The sequence below is a fragment of the Callospermophilus lateralis genome, chromosome 2 (assembly GCF_048772815.1).
Source record: "Callospermophilus lateralis isolate mCalLat2 chromosome 2, mCalLat2.hap1, whole genome shotgun sequence".
In the NCBI taxonomy this organism is placed as follows: domain Eukaryota; kingdom Metazoa; phylum Chordata; class Mammalia; order Rodentia; family Sciuridae; genus Callospermophilus; species Callospermophilus lateralis.
The window spans coordinates 200691757-200702530 of NC_135306.1; the positions used below are offsets into that span (position 1 = coordinate 200691757).

Genomic DNA, 10774 nt, shown 5'->3' on the forward strand with positions numbered 1-10774 from the left:
TCCCAGCGACTCGGGAGGCTGAGGCAGGAGGATCGCGAGTTCAAAGCCTCAGCAACAGCGAGGCGCTAAGCAACTCAGTGAGACCCTGTCTCTAAATAAAATACAAAATAGGGCTGGGGATGTGGCTCAGTGGCCGAGTGCCCCTGAGTTCCATCCCTGGTACCTGCTCCCCTGATCAAAAAAAAAAAAAAAAATTGTGTAATTATCATCCATCTCTCACCTCCATCCTTGAAGCAGATTGGCATCCCAGATGCCTCAAAATAAGCTGTCCCCCATAGACCCCCCTGTCCCCGTGGGCTTCCTCCATCGGGTGCACTGTGCATTAGACCTGGCCTCCCCCGCAATGTCCTCTCGGGACTGCAATGACAGCTCCCTGGCCGGCCGGGTGTGAGCGTCCGAGGCGGCACCTGGCACTTATTCTGATCACAGTCTCCACGGCCTTTATCTCCGAGATAGCCAGGGCTCCCCCGCCTCCTTAGGTCAGGTATTTGTGTTCCTGCAGCCGAGACCCAGGAAGAGATTACACGGGAAATCTCTGAATTCTGAGAATTTGAGGGCCCTGGCTGCTGATGGGGTAAAGATCATATTTAAAAAAAAAAAAAAAAAAAAAGGTTTGTATTTCTTATCGGACCCATTGTTGGCCCTGGGGGTGATGAGGGCTGGGCAGAGAGTACTTAACCAGCAGCCCTGGGCAGCCGCGCTCAGACCCACTCCCACCTGGGAGCCTAGACCCGGGAGGACATGAAGGGGCTTGGGGTCCTGGGCCTCGTGGCCCTCTCCGAGTGCTTGGTCACGTAAGTGGGGGACAGGCCGCACCAGCTCCTCCTGAGCTCTTTCTGGCCCCCTTATTCTCTGGCCCTCTATTCTCCTGCCCGTCCAGGGTGGAGAAGGAAATGGAATCTTCCTTGGCTTTCTTGAAGTTTAAGTCTCCGTTTATTGAAGAGTTGCTTGCCATGTGTCCTGGGGGACCCAGTCCTGCAGGGTCACAAGTCACGTCATCGGTTATGTGAATGGCACTCCCCAGAATTGTTCATATACAACCTGGGCAGCCGCAGGGGTGGACACATCCAGGAACAGCGTTTGGGCCACATTTATTTCTAGGTCTTCTCTGTTCTCTCCTCCTCCTCTCCTCCTCCTCTTCTTCCTCCACCTCTTCCTTCTCCTCCTTCTTCTTTCTCCTTCTCTCTTTCCATATATAAATGTTTTTCTGTGACTCTCTCTCCCCTTTACCTCTCCATCTCTTGGGCTTCTTTGCACATGGAGAACTTTCTTTCTTTTCTTTCTTTCTTTTTTTTTTTGTTTTTGTTTTGTGGGTTGGGGATACTGGGGATTGAACTCAGAGGCACTCAACCACTGAGCCACATCCCAGCCCTATTTTGTATTTTATTAGACACAGGGTCTCACTGAGTTGCTTAGCACCTCGCCATTGCTGAGGCTGGCTTTGAACTTGCGATCCTCCTGCCTCAGCCTCCCTAGCTGCTGGGATGACAGGTGTGCACCACTGCGCCTGGTTCCATCTGTTGACAGGGAGGGTAACTGTGACTTAGAGAGGTCACATGGCTTGCCTGAGATCATACAACAGAACCTGGATTCAAACATAGGTCTGTTGTTCATGGTCTTTCCATGGCATGCAGTGACCTGCACCCATGACACTCAGGAGAATACTTGTAAGATGCCCGGGGCGGTTACAACACAAATGCCACAGTCATATTGTAGCCCAGGGTTGTTGCTCATTTACCCTCCTTCCCAATGGTATTTAAAGAATCCCCCTGATGAAGATCAAATCCATGCGAGAAAACCTGCAGGAAAACAACGTGTTGGATGATTATCTGGAGAAATATCCCTACAGCCTGGCCTACAAGTTTCTTGACAACCTTCCAGACCCAGGAGTAGCCTATGAACCCATGAGGAACTACCTGGACGTGAGTGTGTGGGAGGTGGCTCCAGAGCGCCCCCTAGGGCTCCTTCCAGCCCTGGGGCTCCCCGGGGAAACGTGAGCCAGCTGGTGGGGGGAGGGTCCTGCAGGCAGAAGCAGGGGGAACAGTGGCCTCTCCCCCTAAGAGGCCTCGTTCGTGGAACAGTGGAGACTGGGCCTAACAGGGACCAAGTGCCAGGTAAGTCCTTTCTGTGCCAACAATCGTCGCCGGCACCCAGGAGCCACAGCGTTTGGTTTTTCATTCTTTCCGAAGTAGTGGATCACTGATCCCCGCTGAAGGGTGAGCCACGTCTAATCAAGTGCAGAACTCCAACCAGAGTTCAAGTTCCATACCCAGGTGGAGGCAGCTCCACCGCTAAAGCTCCAAGATTTGCGCAGATAAAGTCAGCGCACCTGGTGACGTGCAGGGTATAAAAACTGGGAACCAAGATCCTTGCCTCTTCTTGCAGAATCTATAGCCCAGCCAGAGAAATGGGCAGAGAATAACTGAAGGTCAAACACAAGGGCCGGCGGTGGAGTGCCTGCTTTGACTTTAGAGAAAGGAAGGGCACAGGGGCTGGGGTAACCTGGGTGCTGCATGCAGGAGAGGAGAGCGGGGTGGGGTGGAAAGGACTTGAGAGCCGCAGGGGAGACTGCGGGGTGGCCAAGTGGAGGCCCTGGCCTGAGCGGAGGCGGGAGTGGGGCAGTTGGGAAGTGGTTTGGGGAATTTGGGGCAAGCACCGGGGAATCAGAGGGATGGGCCGGGAGCCTGAGCCTCGCCCTCCCGCCCGCAGGTGTCCTACGTGGGCATCGTCAGCATCGGCACGCCCCCCCAGGACTTCAAGGTTGTCCTGGACACGGGCTCTGCTGACCTGTGGGTGCCTTCCGTCTACTGCCGCAGCGGGGCCTGCAGTGAGTGTCCCTGTCCCCTGCCCTGCCCCCTCGTGTCCCTCCATCCCCTGGGTCCTGGGCAGCCTCACTGGTGTCCCCCGATGTCTTGCAGCCAGCCACAGCAGCTTCGACCCCCTGCGCTCCTCCACCTTCCTGGTCTCGGGCCAGCTCTTTAACCTGGTCTACGGCTCGGCGGCCATATCGGGATTTCTTGCCTATGACACGGTCAGGGTAACGTGGAATCCAGAGGCTGAGGCAGGGCGGGTCCTGGGAGTGACCTCCACTTAGAGAACCACAGCAGGGTCAGCTGGGAGTACCTGCGCCTCCTGGAGTCTCCCCCTCCACCAACCCCCGGCGGTGACACCTTCTCTCCCGCAGATCGGGGGCCTTGTGGATGTGGCCCAAGCATTTGGCCTGAGCCTGCAGGAGCCTGGCAACTTCATGGAACACGCCGTCTTCGATGGCATCCTGGGCCTGAGCTACCCCAGCCTCGCCTTCCCGGGAACCAACCCCGTCTTTGACAACCTGTGGAGACAGGGCCTCATCGATCAGAACCTCTTTGCCTTCTACCTGAGCGGGTAAGTTGGGGCCAGCAAGCTCCTTCTCCAGTTTGGCTGTAACACACGTCCAGTTGCACACAAAACTGTGACTGTCTGATCCAGAACATCCCTTAGAAGTAGTCGGGTCCAGACGTCAGCAGACTGTGACCTGGGTCCAGATGAGGCCCACCATCTATTTTTGTAAATGAAGACTTTTTTGGAGAGGGGAATACCAGGGATTGAACCCAGGGGCGCTTTACCACTGAGCTACATACTCAGCTCTTTTTATTTTTTATGTTGAGACGGGGTTTTGCTAAGTTGTTGAGACTGGCCTTGAACTTGCCATCCTCCTGCCTCGGGCTCCCAAATCACTGGGATTACAGGTGTGCACCACAGTGCCCAGCCTTGTAAAGGAAGCTTTATTGAAACACAAGTGTGCTCATTCATTTACCAATGTTCTAGCTGCTTTCACACTATGGTGACGGCGTTGAATAATGCAAAAGATTTTGTGCCACATGCAAAGACTAAAGATGGAAAATCTGGCCCTTTATGGAAAGAGTTTGCTGACCCCTAGAGCCCAGTGCCTTCGTCTGGCAGATGAGGAAACTGAGGTTCAGGGAAGGCCATTACATAAGACAGTCCAGTCTGGTACTGTCAAGGCAGGACTTGCCCGCAGTCCTCAGAATGCTCCCCCACGGTGGGAGTCAGTCCATTCAGTCTCCAGCCACAGCTCTTGGCAAAGAAAAGCTGAAGTTAGCCGGGTGAAGTGTTGCACACCTGTAATCCTAGTGATTTGGGAGGCTGAGGCAGGAGGATCATAGGTTTGAGGCCAGCCTGGGCAACTTGGCAAGACCACTTCTCAAAATAAAAAATTAAAAAAGAGTTGGGAAATGTGTGGCTGGTGGCAGAGCTCACCTGGGTTCTATCCCCAGGACCTCAAAAGAAAAAGAAAGAAGACAAAGAAAAGCTGAAGTCTGCTGACCTGGGGTCTGGCAGAGGATGGAGGAAAGGAAGAAGCACAGACAATAGATCTGTGTCGGTGGTTGAGCCCTGAGCTCTAGGGGGAGCTGAGTTCAAATCCCACTCCATAGCACGACTTCAAGCAAGGGTTTGAACCTGAGCCTCAGGAACACTCCCACTCAATCAAAGGCGTGAATTCATTCAACAAACATTTATTGAGCACCTACTATGTGTCAGGTGACAAGAGGTAGGGAGGAAGTCAACAAAGAAGTAAACAAATAAAAGTGAATGAACTGGGGACAGTAATGGGTTTGGTGAAAGCAATGAATCAGGCTGATAGAACAGACAGGGATGGGGCGGCCTCTCTGAGCCCTTGACGGGCTCCCGCTGGGAGAGGCTTCAGAGGCAAAGTTCCCGCAGGGGGAAGGAGGAAGGAGCAGCCAAGGACCAGCCAGAGGGCCGCATGGCCCAGGGTGGGGCCTGGGTTAAGAGAGTGGGGGTCTCTGAAAGGGGGTTGAGCAGGGAAGCCCTGTGACCTGTTTTTGTTTTACCTTCTAATTTGAGTTGAATCGACTTGTAATAATTGTTCAAATTTATGGGGTGCCACCTGCTGATTTGATACATGTACCTCTTGTGGAATGATCAGATCAGAGCCATTAGCATCCAATTTACATACGTGAAAGCTCACCCTGGTGGCCACCGGAGAATCCCCAGAGGGGAGGCAGGGAGGCCAGGGAAGAGGCTGCCGCAGACTCTGTAGGAGAGAGGGCAGATGCTCGGTCCAAGGGAAAAGGAGGAGTGGAGAAGCCAGGCCGTAGGTTGCAGGAAGCGGTCACACAATTTGCCAAAGGATTAGATGTGGGAGGAGAGAGGTCAATCGGGATGTTTCCTCCCTCACAAAAATTTTACTGTGAGTCCAGGACCAGAAGCATAATTTGCAAAATAATATGAGGACTGTGTTCCAGAATATCTAAAAAAATCAGGGGTGGGGGTGAGGATCAGTGGTAGAGCAGGTGCTTAGCAATACGCCAGACCCTGGGTTCAGTCCCTAGCACCAAAATAATAAAGCACTGAGGACAACAGGGGTGAGGGGCCCTGCCAGGCCCAGGGCCAGTGGACGGCACAGTTTCACGCTCGCGAGGCCAGCCTGTGTGGGCCCCAACACATGGCTTAGTCCCCCTTAGGCCTCAATTTTTCTGGAAAATGCCGGGCTAGACCTGTAGAGGTCAGGCCCCTCTGGACACAGCCTCTTCCAGCTCTGAGTCTGCTCAGACTCTGGGGGGACCTGGCCCTCTTCAGAAGAGCAGGTGCTCAGAGCCCCACGGGGAAAGCAGACGGACCACAGCCTTGCCGTCAGGAGCCCTGTGACCAACCTGGGGAGGTCCCCACTCTCTGGCCCCAACTTCCCTGTCCGTAAAGTGGGGAGCACGTTGGGCCCGCCCCAGGGCTGCCTGGATCCAGTGAGCAACAGGAGCAGCCCAACAGTGACGGGCAATGACCTTCCGCCTCCTCCCCCTCCAGCAACGAGGAGAAGGGCAGCGTGCTGATGCTGGGCGGGGTGGACCCCTCCTACTACAGCGGGCAGCTTACCTGGGTGCCCGTGTCCAAGCCCTCCTACTGGCAGATAGCCATGGACAGGTAAGCCCCCGCCTCCTCTCCCGCCCGCCCCAGGTGACGCCGCCCGGACCCACGCACATCACACGGACACGCAGGTCCACGCTCGGACAGGCACGGGCACCCATGTCCACACACAGCAACACACACGGCCACCGAGTGGACACAAGACACAGTCACCAGACACGCGCACAGGGTCACACAAAGGCATTCACCCAGTGGCACACTCACACAGACACACACACACTCACACACACACACACACACACACACACACACACCCCTCCTAGCCATGGCTTCGGAACCTCTCCAGGCTTCTTGACTAGACAGAAATGGAGCAGGCCCGAGCCGAGGGCTCTGCAGGAGGCCCAGGCTGCCGGCCAGGGGAGCGGTTCTCTCTGGAAGAGCCATGAGGGTGCCCCGTGCCTGGGGCAGGTGGGAAGCAGAGACCAGGGATCAGGGAGAAGTCCAGCCGGCTGGACAGTCACGACAAGTGACCGCCATCCCGCTGTGCCTAGGACCCGGGGTTCCAGTGCACGGGGCGTTCAGTTTGAAAACAGGGGAAACCCTGGGCAGCCTGGAAGACTGGTCACCCATGAGCCGAGGCCAGCGGCAGGGAGCGGTCTGCTGGGATTTTAAGATCTGGAAGCATCCACGAGGACACCGCACCCAGCCCAGCCCAGCCTTCCCCTCAGGCTGCCTCAGCCATTGCCTGGGTCAGGGGCCGTGTCTGAGCCAGGGACTTTGGTCTGGCCGGAGGCAGCTCTTGGCTGTCCCTGGCTCCTTCCCTCCCTCAACCAACATGTTGAGCTGCAGTGGCCGTGTGTGGGCGCCGGGCCCCGCACCTGGGAGGGCAGACTTGTGAACAATGGGTCACACAGTTAATAAAGTACCACTGGGCTACCTGCTGGGAACCAGGAAGGCAAGACAGACGTGACCAAGAGAGAAACCCATCTGGTCTGAGGGCAAGACTCCACGAAAAAGTGACAGTTTAGCTGGAAACTGGAGGATGAGGAGAAATGAGCCTTCTAGGAAGGGAGACCTGCTTGTGCAAAGGCCCTGGGGCCAGAAAGAGCAGCGGGATTTCAAGAATGGAAAGGCAAGCGGGCAGTGGTGGAGGGCTACAGTACCAGAGGCTGAGCTGGAAGGATCGCTTGAGCCCAGGAGCCGGACACCAGCAATAGAGAGAGACAACAGAGAGAGACCCCATTTCCAAAAACAAACCAATTTAAAGGCAGTTAAAGAGGTGTAGGGTGAGCGAAGCAGAAGGAAGCAGGGGCACAGAGGCTGAGGTGCCGCGCCCTTCTGCAGACAGCCAGGGAGCGGGCCATCGGCGGCTGCACAGTGACCCTGGTGTCTGCTTTGCGCCCTGTCTCAGCATCGCCGTAAACGGGAAGGTCATCGCCTGTGATGGTGGCTGCCAGGGCATCATCGACACTGGGACCTCGTTGCTGAGTGGCCCACCTGACCACGTCCTCAACATCCAAAAGCTCATCCACGCGCAGCCCGACGACCGCGGCCAGGTAAAGGGTGGGGCCGCAGCTCACTCTGGGCTCCCCCCACACGGGACCAACCTTCTGCCCCCCATCCCCCCGACAGTATGTCGTGGATTGTGACACCATCGACACCCTGCCTGACATCCTCTTCACCATCAACGGCGTCCACTACCCCGTGCCAGCCAGCGCCTACGTCCGGGAGGTGAGGAGCCCCATCCCAGGACCGGCCCTCCCATCTGGGGGCTGGTGGGAGTCCTGGGGCTGAGAGGAAGGCAGGGCCCCTGGTGGTCACAATGTGAATTACAGCTGCTGCCCAGCCCAAGGAGCTGGGAGGGAGCCTCCGCAACAGACAGGCATAAAGAGCAAGCGTCACCCGGAGCAGGCACAGCGTGAGGAGCAAGGAGAGGGGCACTAGGGCCTCTGCCCCCCAGAGGTTATGTGGCTCCAGAGGTTTAACATGGAAAGTTAGCTATCACCATCCCTGAAATAGGCCGAAGCAATAGTGACAGGGACAGTCCTGCCACCGTTATGAACAGCGCTCCCTCCCCATCGCAAAACCGCCCTGGTTTGGATGAGAAGTGCTATGGTCACCCTAGCCCGAGGTCACAACTGCGTCTTGCTAAGGTCCAGTTCTGACTCCATAAACCTCAGTGACAGCCGGGGGGGCGGGGGATGTGGACGTGAATGGCGGACACCCAGGGACCCCTCAACACGGCCCACAGGAGAGGCTCAATACAAGCCAGTGTCCTTGGGAGTCCAGGGCAGGCCAAAGGGACTAAAAGAGACTGTCCACAGAGAGGAAACCAACTCGGCCCAGGCACAGCGCGGCAGGAGGGGGCCGCTGGCCAGGGGCAGGTCTACTTGGGCTCCGGGTAAATGGTGCCCAGGACTGTGCGAGGAGAAGGCGCGGGCAGGCAAGTCCCCAGAGTGACCTGCAGACGGGGGATGTCCCAATGCTGAGGGGCACCAAGGAGTGACCCAGCCCAGCAGGCAGTGGCTGAGGCCGGAGATCTGGGTCCAGAGGGGCTGCTGGGCCCCCAGAGCCCAGTGCTGTGGAGTGAGGGGCCGGAGAGGAGGGAGGAGGGAGAAGCAGCAGAGGGCGGGGGAATGGCGCAGTCTGGCCCAGCGGGACACCCCGCTTCTGTAGCCACACAGGGGAGCCGCTCAGTGACTCCTGTGAAAGGAGGGGGGTGACACTGGGAAGCCACCGGCTCTGAATACTGGAGGGGGGGACAGGGGGGGCTCCCAGTGACTACCCCGTGTTTCCAATCCTCCAGAGTCATTCCCACACCTGCCACAGCGGCTTTGAAGGTCTAGACCACCCGTTTCACCCCGAGACCTGGGTCCTGGGGGACATCTTCCTGAGACTCTACTTCACCGTTTTCGATCGGGCCAACAACAGAATCGGCCTGGCCCCTGCAGCCTGAATGCTGGGGCTTCCCCAGGAGGCTGCCGGGCCGTCCCAACACAGATGGAGGCCACCGCGGGCAGATTCCCACCCAGGGAAGCAGACGGGAGCCGTTCGGGGCTCCACAAACCCTCAGGGTTGGTGGAGAATAAAGGATTTCATTTGCAATGGTGCTAACACTAGTAGTCACTTTCTCTGTGCCAGGGGGCCCCTCCCGATGAAGGAAGATTCTAGAATATAGTCTAGAGCTCAAGGGAGAAAAGCCAAATCCAACTGGCTCGAATGCAAAAGAGACCTAAGGAAGAAGCGTGGGCCAGCTGCAGAACCAGAGCAGGCCCAAAGACCCTAGAGGCCGATCCAAGAGACCAAAAGCCACTCCCTCCTCCCCGTCCCTGGTGTTTGATCCTCTGCCCTCTCAGAAGGGACAGCAGTGCCCACCTCACTACCTCCTCATCCAGAAGAGGGGCAAGGGATAATTGAAATAGATTCTGCTCTGTCCACCTCTAAAGGACCTTTGACGGTAGGCTTCTGCCCTGGGCGAGCGGCCCTGGTGGTTCCCCCAGCTCCTCACAGGGCGGACAAGGAGCTCCAGCCACCAGCTCTCTGCCACCCACTCCTGCAATGTCCTTCCCAGCCCTGCTTCCCACAGGATGGGCCCCTGTGGATGCCGGAGCCATTCCCGCCCCACAGATGGCCAGCGCGGCTCTCCTGCTGGCTTCAGACGATCATGGGGAGAGAACCCCATGAAGGGGGACCAGGTGGACAAAGCCCTCAGTCTTCTGGAGCAGGTCACCCAGGAACAGTTGGGAAGTCATTCAGTTTAGGGTGAGACCCAAGATGTCAGAGGGCAGAGGGAGGGGAGTCCCGAAGGAAGGAGGAGCAGGAAGGAGAAAGCAAGGGGGAAAGGCGGCTGCTCTCCAGCATAGCACTGCAAGAGTGGCGCTGCCGTGCCCCTCGTCACCCTTCCCCTCAGGACCCACCTACCACACGCCAGGTGCTGGGGGGGGCCCTGGGGTACAAGTTTCATAGGAAACTTCAAACTAAAGGGCCGCCTGGCTGATGGCCTGCCCCCCACAGAGAGCCACTGTCCTCCCTGTGGTTGTCCCAGAGGCCATCTGTCCTTGGGCCCGGCTCCCACACCCCACCTCCCTCCTTCTGGATCAGGTGACATCCCAGGAGAGAACTCTTCCTACCTTTCAGGACCTGACTGAATGAACTGACCGTAGGAACCTCTCAGAGCCGAGCCTGAGCGGCTGCTGCTTCAAACACACACAAGACGAAGGTCCAAAGGCTGACCAGGAACCCAGGACATCAAGTCACCATGTTGACATCCAAATGCTAGGGGCAATTTTTTTTCCCCTCTTCTTAGACTTGCCTCAGGTTTTTTCAGCGATTGCTGTTAAGGGGGTGGGGGGAAACTAAGCGTTATTTTACAAAAGACAGAGCGAGAGCTGCAACACAGAGCAGACCTGTCTCTCTGGGGCTGCCTGGGTCCCTCCTGGGGCGGGTTGTTTTCCCCAGAAACAGCCTCCCCCAGCAGCCGGTGAGCCCAGCACTGACACCTACAGGCCAAGGTGGGCATGACACCCACCCACCCCACACAGATTCACCGGGTCTCGGCATTGCCCACGAGTTCCAGCTACTTGAATGGCTACTTGGCAACATCAAATCACTGTCTTATAAACTCTTCTTCCTTTAGGCCTGCTAATCCCACTCTAACAAATAGACTCCACATAGGTGTATGTGTAATACATATATATACATATATAAATGACACGTATGTGACTAGTAGCTAATAATTGCGTACATACACACACATATACATATGTCTGTAATTATCAGCTATAAATTGTTTGTTGAAGATTTTCCCAGGGAATCTACACGTACCCGTGAAAGTTGGAAAACACCCCAGATTCTAAGAGCAGGGAATTCATTGACGGAAGGACTCTTC

The 10774-nt window shown here is 56.6% G+C and overlaps 1 protein-coding gene across 1 annotated transcript; it reads left to right on the forward strand.

The window, feature by feature from the left end:
• Positions 1 to 741: 741 nt before the first annotated feature.
• On the forward strand, positions 742 to 8842 carry LOC143391897 (pepsin F-like). Its single transcript, XM_076844672.2, has 9 exons — positions 742 to 794; positions 1763 to 1922; positions 2710 to 2831; positions 2923 to 3037; positions 3185 to 3384; positions 5827 to 5943; positions 7298 to 7442; positions 7519 to 7617; positions 8693 to 8842. The coding sequence occupies exons 1-9, from the start codon at positions 742 to 744 to the stop codon at positions 8840 to 8842; spliced, it is 1161 nt and encodes a 386-aa protein (XP_076700787.2).
• Positions 8843 to 10774: the final 1932 nt, after the last annotated feature.